The sequence below is a fragment of the Phasianus colchicus genome, chromosome 6 (assembly GCF_987193195.1).
Source record: "Phasianus colchicus chromosome 6, bPhaCol1.hap1.1, whole genome shotgun sequence".
NCBI lineage: Eukaryota > Metazoa > Chordata > Aves > Galliformes > Phasianidae > Phasianus > Phasianus colchicus.
In genome coordinates this window covers 20,849,375-20,863,711 of record NC_143441.1, presented here as the reverse complement: position 1 = coordinate 20,863,711, position 14,337 = coordinate 20,849,375, and the positions used below count along the sequence as shown (strand labels likewise).

The 14,337-nt window shown below is 38.9% G+C and overlaps 1 protein-coding gene across 3 annotated transcripts in view; it reads left to right on the top strand.

The window, feature by feature from the left end:
* Window positions 1-14,337, top strand: part of TAX1BP1 (Tax1 binding protein 1) — a 50,006-nt gene that overhangs the window by 34,592 nt on the left and 1,077 nt on the right. For 2 of the 3 annotated variants that reach the window (XM_031590155.2, XM_031590154.2), the window contains 5 exons: window positions 409-527; window positions 1,377-1,502; window positions 3,404-3,475; window positions 6,844-7,018; window positions 7,344-7,492. In XM_031590155.2, the coding sequence (XP_031446015.2) occupies window positions 409-527; window positions 1,377-1,502; window positions 3,404-3,475; window positions 6,844-7,018; window positions 7,344-7,492 (641 nt within the window). The remainder of the gene's footprint in view (window positions 1-408; window positions 528-1,376; window positions 1,503-3,403; window positions 3,476-6,843; window positions 7,019-7,343; window positions 7,493-14,337) is intronic. The other variant, XM_031590156.2, reaches the window with a different exon arrangement.

The window sequence follows — 14,337 nt, the reverse complement described above, 5'->3', positions numbered from 1 at the left end:
GAACAAGTAGGATTCCAGTAAGACCAGTTATGAGGTGTGATGGGATGAAATAGATTGCTGAGACATTCCATATTGTAGCAGAATAATAAAATAGCTAGTGCAATATTGGAATGAAAGCATTCTAATGTTTACTTTCTTGGGAGCTCATGGGAGAGTTGCCTGGTTTTGATCTGTGTAGTAGGTGTGTGTGTGTTTACGCTCCTCTCCAATAGGAGAGAGTGAGCTGAATACATGCTGATATGACTGATGTTTCAGTATCATGTGGCTAGTGATACATTTGTCTCTTTGGATGACATGGAGCACTCTGTTCTTGATGTAGTGTCAGATTTGGTCTGTCATCTCTTTGATACAGACTTCATTTATAGAACAAAAAATCCAATGTTTGTGTTTTTTCCTCACTGTTCACAGTTAGCCCCATTTCATCTGATGTAGTTTCGGAATTCATGGTTAAGGAGCAAGTACGTGAAATGAATAAAGAAATTGCTGAGAAAACAGAGAAGTATAAGAAATGCAAGCAAATGTTGGCAGTAAGTAAATGACTGACTTGGAAAGCTGAACAGAGCGCTCTAGGTGCTAAATCTTTAAACCACAAAGCCTACCCAGATGGCTTGCCTTGCTGCTTGTTTGTGTGATACTCCATGCTTAAGATAGAAGTGTTAATATGATAAAATTATTTTATTGAGTCAGCTCTCAATTACCTATTCGTTTGCTTCTTGTTTGGAGATTAAAAAATAACACTATAAAGTCAGAACAGATAGATTTAAGGTTAGAATTAAAAACTTGGAATTTTAGTGTACTAATATGCTTTGTTTTCAAATAGCACATCCACAAACTGCCGTGAACACAGTTTATAATCCTAATTCTCTTACTTATCACAAGATGTCTGCATGTCCAGGAGAGGATGACAGAATAATTGCCATGTAATTGTGCTCACCATCCCATCAATAGACAGCCTTCATTAGCATCCACTAGCTATTACTTCTGTAGTGGGGTCTGAGAAAAGCTTTGCCTTTGACTTTCTGGATGAAACATTTTTAGGGTGATTGTAAAAGTTGCAAAGGGAAATTGAAATGAGACGCTTGAAAGAGTAATGATGTAGTGTGGTATTGGGATCCTGTTTATATGGAAAAACTTAACAGTGAAGCTAAGGAGAAGTAGCAGTAGATTAAAAACTCAAGAAAAAATGTATATTGAATGCCATGTTCATAATATCCAATGCTCAGAGCCACTGCAGCGAGTCATGCTTGATTCACTGAAGACACTTGTAAATAGGTTAGTTCTAAAAGCATTGAGTTGCACAGTGCCTTTGCTTAAAAAAAAAAAAAAGAAATGAAAACAGTTATAAATGTTTCATGCTATTTTATGATCTGTTTCAGGGTGAGAAGATGAAATGCAGCGTTTATGCTGATGAACTGGCTAAACTGGAGCTGAAATGGAAAGAACAAGTGAAAATCAATGAGGGTATAAAATTACAGCTAGCAGTAATGGAGGATCAGTATAAAGTACGTTACCAATTTTTTGTTTGTTTTGCTATGACAATGAGGTATCCTGTTCTTAACTTACGTGCTCATTTCTAATAGTTCAATAGTTCAGTCTTAATGGGAATAAACATGAAATACATTTTTTGCTGTAAAAAGAAAATCTGTCTTGCTCTGTAGGAGCAGCATGTTCTTTTGATGTTTCTTTCAAATTAAGTGAAACTGCTAAGTAGTACACTTAGCAAATGGCTATCAGTCTTTTAATATTGTGAGTTTAAAAGAAACTGTAACTTTAATCTAGTATTACAGCATAAAGTAGTGGAGTTCTGATTTCCTGTTGCTTACAATAATATTAGCAGGAATATTGGTTGGTATGTTTGTCTAATATCTTGTTATTGAATTCTGCATGACCGTGTAGTTACATGTAATGCATTTTACTTTGAGTTAACAAGGGACACTGAAGAAGAACAATGTATTATTTTTAAAATCATCTTGAGAGAATTACTTAAATTTAGGGGATTTCAACTGTAATTGTAGTGATGTAACTTATATGCACCAGAAAGTCAAGCATAATGAGCACCTTTATCTTACCCAGAGCCTTAATCTTTGAGGTTGTGCTATTAGCACATGTGTTCCAGTGGCTTCTTGGGTAAACAAGGGGAACATAAGAGTGACCCATTTCCCCCAGACCAGCTTTTAGACTTTTGCTCAATCTTATGGTAATTGTTAATTCAGTTGATAGGGTAGGAATGCTCTATAGGCCCAGTGAAGGAGGCTGAAAATGAACTGTGGTTGTATTATTTCTAGTAGGAGCCCCATCTCATTAGGAATTGCAACACCTATTCATTATAAAATGCTAAATTAATCTACAGCTCATTTCAGAATTATGTAAGCTGTGCTATCCCTGTGTGATTTTAAACACTCTTTTAAAGCTCTAATTTGCTATATAAAATGCATGACTCTTCCCAAGTTATTGAATTTTGTTAATTAACAGCAATCACTTGCCACATATAATTTAATGAAAAATTATTTATTTATTTTGTACTTAGTAGCAGGAGTAATAAATAATTGGTTCTGAATTTGAAAATGTTTTAACTGCAATTGAAAAATATATATATTATTGTGAGTATGGAGTAAGGATGGAAGAAGCTTTTCATTGCAGACAGCAGATTTCTTTCTCTTTGAACTCAGCTAAGGAAAATAATTTTGGAATTGGACAAAAAAGATACTTAACTGTATGAAGCATTGAGGTTTTATACCAGATAAACGAGTGGAGAGATGGTTTGCAAGTAACCTGATCCAAATAAAAAGGCACTCTGTAGAGAAAGGTTGTTTAAATAATAATTTGGAAGCCTGTAGAAATTGAATAGTATGGCTGCATTTCTCTACTCCCAGGTCACCCAGTAGACATGCAGTAGGTGTTTGTGAAAGAAATTCAGTGTCTTTGAGGTGCTGGGGGGTTTTGGTTCTCTTGGTTCTTTTGTGGGACATGCGGGATGGAGAAGTGAATGACAGAAATAACCAAAATTCTTTTGTGTGGATTCTTTAGAAATAGTGTGGTGAGGTTTCCAAATGTGCAGCTATTTCTGGACAGCAGTTTCCCTCTTCACCATAAGTGTCACTGGTGTTTCACCTCTTGGTTACCTGGTATTTCATCTTTCCACATCTGTTTTCTGTAAACTGGTAGGAGAAGGCTGCCAACATCCTGCTGCTATCCAGTAGATAAGCTTACGGAGAATGTTTGGTTTTGATTATTTGTATAGTACTTCGTGTTTCATGTGAGTAGTGTAGACAAGTTCTTTCCCATCTGAAAGATGAACTGAAGTCACTGCATGCCATATCTTCATGATATAGCATGCAGGATTAACCTGCATCTGTATGTTCACTAATACAAGAACTGTAAATCAAAACTGATTTTCATACAGGTTCAGCTGGCTGAAAAAGAGAGACGAATCAAGGAACTGGCATCACAGCTGGAACTCTTTAGCACTGAGAAGGTATTGTCACTACTACTGTAACATCTTGTAAACTGGAAGCCACGGGGCTCTTTGAGGAATTGTAATTCACTGTTAATTGAGAATTTGTTTACTGTCTAATGATTCATTTCCATATTTGAATATCTTGCTAGGATTGAGTGGGATTTTCAGCAGCAAGCTCTGATAACAATACTAATTCTAAAAGGGAAAAAAGTAAGCTGATTCTCTCCTTCTAAAGGAAGGATCAGTCAACAGAAATTGGAGGAATTTCATTTCTTTGCAAGAGCAACTCTGATATCAGGAGTTACTGGCTGTCAGGCAGCACAATTAGTAAATCTTATTCCCTTTGGAATTTTGGCATAAGATGTGAATAGTATGTGCCTATCTTGACAGTTTATTTTTTCCACCACTGGTTAGGGTTATTTTTGCTTTTATCCAGTCATGTGCTATAACCAGAGATGTACACATTTCAGCAGTAAAATTGCTGCATTTTTCATGACGTGTGCACACAACCAAATCCATTTGACATCTGCAGTTCTCTTGTTGACCACTTGTAATAATAAGAGCAGTTTGACATGTGACAGCAGTGACTTCGGTAAATACAACTGAAAACATATCTTTATAAGAAAAGAATGATACACAAGCAGCACTGTGCTTTTTGAATGTATGATAGAAAGTGAACGGCTGCTTTCAGGAGTTCACTCTCTCCTCAAATTCATTATCTTTACTGTTGAGCCAGGAACGTTGATGAAGTGCCAATGTTAGAAGTACCTTGCAGGTATCACGTGAAGGATGAGCAGAACTGTTTTACTGAGAAGTAAATGATGTCTTCATTGCATTCTGATAATACTGAGTGATACTGTGGAAAAATTAGAATTGTTCAGATTGTTTCTTTTTTTTTTATAGGATGTGGTTTTAAGTATGGACAGATGCATATTAAAAGCAGGATTTTGCATTCTGATATGTTATAATTAATTTCAGATTAAGATGTATTCTAAAATTCCAGAATTTCAAGTAGTTGGCGTTTAAACTCTTCATTTTTAAACAGTGATGTAATTTTTAGTACTTTTTTTCTCATGTTTTCCTAATTCGAAAGAAAGTAAATTCTGAGTTCCAATTAATCTGTTTTAGCTGGAGGGAGTAATTTTAAACACCAGGCATAAGGAGAGCAACTGTAATAATAATGTATGGAGCTTATAAAGCCTTGCAACTTTGTCTACTGAATTTATAGATATTTACATTACGAAGAAGAATCAAAGTGCCTTGCTAGAACTGGAATCATGTTTTAAAAGGTTCAGCACAGAATAGTAAACAGCTTTTCAATTTATGCTCCATTATCAGTGTTTGTTTATAAACGCCACCAAACACAGCATGTTAGAAATGTTCATTTGCTGTCTCTTCAAACCTATAAAACTACTTGGTTCCTTTACATGCTTACAGACTTTGATTTTGAATCAGTCTCTACCCTGGTTGTCCAACTTCTGGCTGAGGCTCTCTAACAGCACCTTTTTACAGTCACTTTGATCTGCAGTCTGTTTTAATCTTATGTGATGCTAAAATTGAAGTTTTAATGCCATTCCTTCTCATTCTAAACTGCTTCCATATTGTACAAGAAGTTGATTTTAAAAAGGAAAGTCTTGATTTCAGTGATAATTAACTGTTCCTGCTTTGTATTGGGTAAAGATTAATTATTTAGATTTTACATGCTCACTACAATTTTAAGATGCAATCCTAACCATTTAACCTTGGCCACTTCAATCATATCTGCAAGGTAGTCAGTAAATCTAATATAAATTAGCACATTAACATTAGTTTTATATCATATCTACATGAGGAAATTTTACTTGGAGTGCACAGAAAATGTGCTGTTCTGCATTGTAGTGTTTTCTAAAGTAACATAAAAGTAATGAGAAGTATTGTGTTTACAGTAAGCGCTCTAACAAAAGGTAATTTTCTGGAAGCTGCCTTACTTAAATAGCATTTTCCTCCTTTTCCCTCTCCTTCCTGTTTGAAAAAGGCTTTGTATTGTTGCTGTTGGATTCTAAGCCTTCTGTGTCTGAAATCTCACAGTACTTATTTATACAATAATATAGTATACATTAATAAATGTGTAATTTCCATTTTTCTTTCGTTTGAGTTTTTCTAGTTGCACAGTAATCACTGAAACTTGAAGTTGCATTTTTTTTATCCTCTGGTGCTTGGGCTAATGCTTGTTTGTTGTTGGGCTGTTCCTTTCAGTAACTGAGACATTTCACTTCTCGTGTGGTTAAATATGTATCCAAAGTCTTAGGCTTAATTTCAGTTTGAAGTTTTTTGCGGAAGACGTGCTTCTGTGTGAGAAGTTTGTGTTAACTTTGAAAGGAGAACCCAAAAACCAATGCTGTAACAGAAGTGGGGAAAAAAATATCTGGGAAACATCTGTTTTAAAAAAAATCCTTATTTTTATTCTTCTTACATCTCAGAATGTTTGCTTGGTTCTGATTTGTAAATGGTGTTTTTCCTCTGGTTATTCTTGACCTGCATGCTCTCTTTGCCAAACCCATTTTATTAAATGGAAGGAAGAGAAGATTTCCTTTGGAAGAATTATAGCCAATGGACTGGCCACACTTAAGTCACTTTAACTACTGTCTTTTTACATATATATTGACTTACAGTTTTAGTGGCATATAATTTATATAAATCCTTTAGTGGTTTATAATAACTGCTATCTGTGTGGCTCATATGTAAGCAAGGTAACTCTAAGAAGTTCTGTTGCACAAAAATGACACTGGTTCCAAGTTCTCTGCTGGTTTCTTTCCGTGTGTGTGCATGTGAAAGATACTGAGCAAAAACTTGTTCTAATATTCTTTCATTTCCAATTGAAAGTGACAGCCTTGAGCTCTACTAATATGAAGTTACGCTTCACGTAGATGAGCATTTTGCTGCTAGTTATCAGAGAGGATCCAGTGCAACATACTTGATAGCTCTTAATACCTGCCCACTTAAGGGTTTGTAGGGAATTATATCCAGTAAATCTGTATCTCCTTCACTTATTAAAATGATGCATTCTTAACTCTCCTAATTGTACAGACTTGTCACTGTTACTTCAACTCATCCTTTGCTACTTAATAGCTTTTTCTTTGTTCTGAGAAGGCTGCAGATTCTTTGTGAAATATTTGGCAGTTCTGTGTATACAATTCGTATTAACAGACAACAGATCAGAAACATTCTTTAAAATATCTGTTTTCTTTGCTGAAATGTCACATTTGACATTAGGTCAAGATGAAATGAGAGTCTGAAGATGAGCGGATGTGGGTTTTTTTGTTTTAAATTTAAATAGTTCATTAAAAGAACCTCATCTTTTGCCTAAACCTCTGTGGAGTAATTATGTTTTAAACTGTGTTGTTTAGGAACTTGGCAAGACAGCAGGAAATCAAGCTGGGAGGATGATGGAAGGACAGATTTCACAGCCGACACTACATTTTTGCAACCCATACTCAGAAGAGAATGGACCAGTTCCTGCAGTGCCAAGTAGACTACCAGTACTGCAGTATGGAAACCCTTATGCAATTCAGGAAAGAAGAGGTGAGTGAGTGTGTGTGTATGAATGTATATTTTTTTCCCACATATTTTCTTTCCTACCGTTTTCTCTATCCCACCAGTCTCAGTACTGATGTACAGTGCTTTTATTTGTTAACTTTGTTAATGAGAGTCATTAAATGCCTTTGTTTTGTTGAAGAGAATCATTAAGTTAAGCAAAATTTTACAGACATCTTTTCAAACAAGTAGATTTGTTTTTTCATACCTTATCTAAAGCAAAAATGTTTGAAAACCTTGATTTAGGGTGTAAGGTGGCACAGCTGTTTTAAAAAAACAAAAACGAAGGATCAATTGATGAATTTTTCTTCAGATGGAGCAGATGGTGCCTTTAATCCTGATGAGATCCAAAGACCACCTGCTAGAACTTCCTTTTGGGAGCTAGAAGATGATGTAGTGTGTAGTCAACCTTCACGCAATCTCAGTCGGCCTGATGGTTTAGAAGACCCTGAGGATAGCAATGTGAGTTATCTTCTATATTATCTTTAATTTTCCTTCTTTATAATCTATTATGTTTAATTTTCCTTGCTGTGATTACTACTGAGCATTGGAGTTGCACATAGGTTTTCAGTATGGGATTGATTGTCTTTATTTGCTTCCTTTTTGTAGGCAGGAAGTAAGTTGGATCAGAACAAATAAAAACCTAAAGTATTCTGATACCAGTAGTTTCAGTTAAATACTGAAAGAAAATGTCTGTAGTATCAGATTTTTCATCCCTACATATAAACCTCTTGTTCTTTTATTAATCTGCATCTATTCCATTTTGATTTTTTAACTGTTAAGCATGTATTTGGAAGAGCTAATTGACTAAAGCTGATTAAGCAGATGGTGACAGATTCTCACTGATGTCTTTTTCATGGCTTTATATGTTTGAAGTGGAAACTGGTTAGCTTTGCTTTCTAAAACAGTTAACTTTCACACCATACCACTATAAAACATAGTTATAGTAAATTGGCTTCTGTAATAAACTGGACCAAATGGCTTCATTTGAACAGGAGCAGACTTATTACTCTTTCCAACTCTAAGTATTCTTGCACCTTCAAAAATATTAAACAAGAAATACTCTTCTGCAAAGTATTTTGCTCTTTGCAAGTACAGTGGTATCATGACCTGTTTCTCATTTAGTCTAGTTTGCCACATTTAATTGCTATTAACCTTTGCGGAAACTGATCAGTGTTCAGACAGGCATGATTTTAGCCCTGGTGCTCAGCACCTATAATGGAGAAAAATGTATTTCTCCCTCCTACCTTTTGCCCCTGGTGTCCATTACTGTGAATAATTAGAAAAACTGTCAGAACTCCTGCAGCCTGTTTAAGATCTCGAATGTGAGCTTAGTACTGTTGCCCACCTTTTCTCCACATTCTGCATATTTAATCTGATCGTTCTTGACGTAGATACTACATATGACAAGCTCTTCTCTTCTTTAGTCACCTGCTTCAGTTTAATTAGCAGGGTGTTCTTTCTGATCTATGTGCTTTGCCCTCTTGCAAACCCAAGAGAAACAGTGCTATAGTCTTGTGCTCATTTGCTGACACAGCTTAGATTTTCGTAATGAGATGGAATATAGCAGGCTTAAATAAAGCTCAGCGCCTAAAAAGGTGTCTTTAAATCAAGTCATTTACATCTTTATTTTTGACTCTCAAATGAGAATCAGTTACTTGCTGCCATCCCCCCTAAATTAAGCTGTAGGTGTGGAGTGTACAATTTGACATGGAAATAAGTAGTCTCAAAAATCTTTTACAGAGTTTTAATGTGGAACTTAGACATCAATAACCAGGGAAAACACCCATTCATGTGGGTGATTCATGATGAAAGTGAGCTTGTTGTTTCTGCCAGAGGAAACAGCAAATATAAAATGATAAATGTGAAGTTTAGTTTGTATTACTTCTTGTACAGTTTGTTTTGAAAACATGTAATTCTGTGCATTTTTAAACAAGATACAGAACCTTTTGTTGGAAGATGGTTCTTCTCCAAAAGAAAATATTGGTAGTCTTGCTGCTGCATTGAAGTATTACCATTGTATAGGCTTGTCATCTTCCTCTGCATGCTTCTAGTGCTGCATGTTATATTAGGTTAAGAAATTGAGGGTATTGTACTCTCTCACTACTTCATAGTTTTTTTTGTAGTATCTAATGTATGATGGTGGAAATGTCTAAAATATTTATCTAAGATGACAGATCTTCTAAACCGTGGGCCAATACATACCTAGAAAAATAAAGTAGAGGCTGTCAGCACACACCTGTAAATGGACTTATCAAATATGACTAAAATTGTTGTTTTTCTGTTTGTAAAACAAGGTGAGAAGTGTGCTTGTGTAAGTAAAGCTTTGCCAGTTCATTATTGAGAACGAAGAACCAAAATGGGACCTCACTTTCTTTCACATAACTCACCTAGCCTAAGGAATAGCCCAGCAAGCTGAGAGGTAGACTGTCTGTCACATGTGGTAGTTGCTGCTTACATTTCTATGCAGTTGAGTAGCATTGTAAACATGAATCTGGGTGGCAGAGGAGAAAGGCTGAATGTTTCTTCACACTGTTTCTTCTGACTGGGGATTAGATAGTCATATTGAACCTATAGGTCACATCTCTGCAACTGTTCTACCTCAGGCCATTGTAGCAGTGATTTCTGAGGAGGATTAACTGGCCTGTTAGTCATCTCAGAAAAGCACATATTCTGATTTTATGTAGAGTAGTTGGCTTGCCCCAAGAACCTGCCATCATCAAATTTCCATCTTGCTTATGCTCTGTAGTTGAACAAATTATAATTACTTGAAGGAGGTATGTACAGGAGAGTTCCATTAAAAAAAAAAAAAGCTTCTCTAAAACTCACACTTTAGTATGAGATGTAGACTTGATTACAGTTGGCAGTAAGCCCAGAATTTCTGTCCCAAGATTTAAAGAAGGCTGTTACTCACAGCAAATCTGTAGGGTGAGGGGCCTACATTTGGCAGCCTGGTCAAGCTGTTTGTTGAGCTGAATTCACAATGGTCTGTCTTTTAGCCCAAAAACCCCACTGTGTTTTCATCAGCCTGATCATAGCTGCCATTTACTGTCCTTATCTGATAACAGACATGAAAAGAGCAGTTAGTGTCCGTGCAGATGTCCACATACCTCTTGGGAGACCAGGCTACTTGCAGAGATGTAGAGGATTTGATGTATGGTGCCCTTGCAGAGCTGAGTCACTGGAAGAAAACTGTGTGCCCTTCTTTGGTGGACAGAGCAGGGAAACCAGTGGTGTGGCTGTTCTTTGATTGCTTAAAGCTTGAGATGGTCTTTGCTTTGCTTTCTGTCCTGTGCTAATGTTCCCTGGAGCTTGGAGACAGAAACTGCTCAGGTCTGTGGGTTTTGTACTGCACCACGTGGCTGACTGTTGGCTTCTGCTGGGCAGCCTCGGGCTTCTGATTGCAGTCATTAAAGCAGTAGGTGTTGTGTGAGACAAAAAGGGTCAGAGATGGTAAAACTAGGTGAGTTGTGCTTGTGTTTAGCTGTTAATGTCTACTTGCCCTTCTTCCTCTTTCGGTGGCAAACAAACTCCCTTGTTACCAAGCTTTATTGTGTGTAATTGTGTGGGTAAGTGTTGCGTGGTAATGCTGTATTTATCTTCATGATTCATACAGCCTGTTGAACTCACTGTGGCAGTTTTAAGAGTAAAAGTTACGATCGTGAAGTTATGCTGTTAAAGACAGCTCTTCACAATTCATTAACCTTGACATCCAAATTTCTGGATTTTGAAGGCCTACTATTTTTTTTTAAGCTGCACAACCATAGGGGCAGCTCCTTGGTGCATCACATCATCCTCTTCAATGAGGATGGAGGCTACATATCAGCCATGTCACATCACTGCCAGCTCTGCACAGGTCCTGGGGCTTCCGGTGTCCCTGGTCACCTCTGGGGTGAAGCAGGTTGCTGCTGGGCCCATGCTTAAGGCAGTCATGTCTCTCTTGTAGCATGAAGGATGGGCTTCTGCCCAAGTAAACTGGGGTTGACTAAATGGAGGGCTTTGGAGGGAGTAAGCTGATGCCAGTTCTTAAAATATAGCACTGACACAGCTGTCATGGCCTGGACTCCCAGCCTGTGTGGGTAGCTCTGCCTGTAAAGCAACTTCAGGTAGCTTCCTCAACTAGGCTTTCGGGCTTTTATGGGGTGGTTTGTTACTGTGGGAAAGTGGATGGTTTTGAATGTTACACGTGCTTTCCAACCTTGCATAGCATAGTAGAGGAGACAGACTCTGTATCTTAACAGATAACACACCTGCCACGTTCAATACTGTCACTTTGCATGGTGTGCAGGTCAGGAGCTATGGTAAGGAACACACAGGCTGATTTTTATCATTAATTGGTGGGGCCTTAGGACACAACCAACAAAGTTAGTCTGACATGGAAAAAGCCTTTTTTAAACTATTATTAATTTAAGCTTGCTGGTTCTGAAGCAGTCTGTGTTCTTGCTGACACAGCTAACGTACATGGGTGGAGGGCAGTGGCAATCACAGAGTCATAGAATATCCAGAGTTGGAAGGGACCTACGAGCATTATTGAACCTAACTCATGGAATCATAGAATGATCATCTGGTTTCAACCTCCCTGCTATGTGCAGGGTCGCCAACCACCAGACCAGGCTGCCCAGAGCCACATCCAGCCTGGCCTTGAATGCCTCCAGGGATGGCGCATCCACAGCCTCCTTGGGCAACCTGTTCCAGTGCGTCACCAACTCGTGGCTCTACACAGGACCACCCAAAAATCAGACCTTATGACTGAGTCCAAATGCTCCTCAAACTCTGGCAAGCTCAGTGCTGTGCCTGCTGCCCTGGGGAGCCTGTTGCCGTGCCCCGCCACTCTCTGGTGAAACCTTTTCCTGATACCCAACCTGCCCCCCCCGATGCAGCTCCATGCTGTTCTCTTGGTTCCTGTTGCAGTCAGAGACAGATTGCTTTCACTTGAGCATTGTACAGTACAAACTTATTTTATTTGCTACTCAGTATGTTTTTGTCTTTGACTAATGCATGAAGGCAGAGAGGTTTTATTTTGCAGCAGGGGAGACAAAAGTTTTTGTGGTAGTCTAATGTTGGTATGGACAATGAATAACTTCAGGGATGATCAGTTCTGCATTCTGTTATGGTTGAGCATCCAGGTTAGAGATTTCTTTCAGATGCAAAGACCCTCTCCAAAAGTTGTGCTTTGTTGTATGCCTCGGTAATTTTGAATGGAAAGAGAGCCCCATGTGTGTATCATCCTATCAAGTCACGTAATTTTGGTTAATGCCCTCAATACCCAGTAACATTCAGTACTGATAAACCCTGATTCATTATTCAAAGAACTAAGATGAATAACCCTTCATAAAGCAAGTTGCCTATACTGCTGTCAGAGAGTCACTCTCTGTCTTAAACAGCGCACGCCTCAGAGGCTGGAGGCTGAAGAACCCTTGCACCACAGCAGGTCCTTGTGCAACCAAGTGCTGATAAGTGCTAACAAACTCTGCCTTCTGCTCGTGGAGTAGCTGGGTGACCAGCAGCCAGGGATGATAAAGCCTTTTCTAGAGGACTTAAATGTTAATTAGACCTTCCTGTGTAGTGAAACTTCCTTTCTTCAAAGATGCATTCATTTTCTCACATAAGTCCTGGTTGGTGTGCAGGCTGCTGTTCAGCAATGTCATGTTTTTGGCACCGTGTCAGCTGTAGTGTTGGAGTACAGGAGTGCTTTAAATAGTTTTCCTCCTGTAACACATACATCCTACCTCTTCCGTGACAAAAGGAACAAATAGTATTTTAAAACCCATATGCCTCTTACTGCAGGTGCAAAGCAAGTGAGTTAGACAGGAAAATTTGTTTGTTGCTAGCATCTGTCACAGCAAGCCCCACTAGCTGCCTAATGGAAATGTTAAATGGCTGAAGCAGAACAGCTGTTGTCAGGAGAAAAATACTGAGGGAACCTTTCTGTCCTGCCTTACTTCCAGTATTTCTTCCTAACGACAAAGGATGTTGGCCTGGAAGGAAATGTTGGACTATTCCTGTGTTATCTGCATAGAACATATTGCATGTTATGTATGGCCCCATTTCTGAAGACCAGCTAAATAGCTGGCAATTCTCGCATGTGCTGCATCTTTAAAATGAACAAGGCAGTGATTTAGGAGCTGGAGTTGCAGAGCTCTTGCTGTATTTACCTGTTTTCCCACCTCATGACCCACCTCAAAATAGGTGGGTGCTGTGCTGTGTTACCTCTTTGCAGTACAGAACCACAGTGCTGTGACGGGGAGTCTCAGAAGCAGTCCCTGTAGGGATTCCTCATCTTTCTGCTCAATGTTTCAATTTGAGAAACACATTTCTGCTCTTGTGAGCAGTGAGGGGCAGCAGCAATTTCTCCGGAGGCCGCTGGCCTTCCCAACTTGATAAAAGCCTGAATCCATCATGGAATGGTCCTCAGCAGTAGCAGCCATGTGTTTGCTGCCACTGCTGGGTAGGGGATGTGCCTGGCTGCTGGGAGCTGTGCAGAGCACTCAGAGCTGACTGCTGGGAGGAGGTGTGTGCATCTGCATCAGTGGCCTCTGCCCTTCCTGAAATTTTAAATTGATGGATTTTAAGAGCTTGCCTCGATGTTCTGTTGTGTGGAATTAATTTTTGAGTTGTAGCTCCCTGGTTGAAGCACTATGACAGTTGGTAGCATGGTGAATCATTTGGGTGAGCACTGGTTTTCTGTGCTGCTTTACCCCCAGGCATGAACAGAGAGAGGACTGTATCAGTGGCAGCTTTAAGCAGCACAGCTTGTTGCTATACATACGTAGTCAGAAGGTGTCTGTTCAGCTTTCTGTGTTCATTAACCTCTTGTACACTGCATAAAACCTGTGCTGCTGATATTAGAATCATAGAATTGCTCAGATTGGAAAAGATCATCAAGCCTAACCATACTACCCTAACTAACAACCCTCTGCTCACTTGTGTCCCTGAGCACCACATCCAAATGGTTTTTAAACACATTCAGGGCTGGTGATTCAAGCACCTCTCTGGGCAGACTATTCCAGTGCTTGACAACCCTTTCTGTAAGGAAGCTTTTCCTGCTATCCAACCTAAATTTACCCTGGCACAACTTAAGGCCATTTCCCCTCATCCTGTCACCCATCACCAGTGAGAGGAGACCAACCCTGCTCTTGCTGTAAGCACCTTTCAGATACTGGAAGAGAGCAATAAGGCTTCCCCTCAGCCTCCTCTTCCCCAGACTGAACAGCCCCAGTTCCTTCATTCTCTACTCATAGGGCATGTTCTCCAAGTCCTTCACAAGTCTTGTTGCCCTTCTTTGGACCTGCTATAGCACCTCAGTG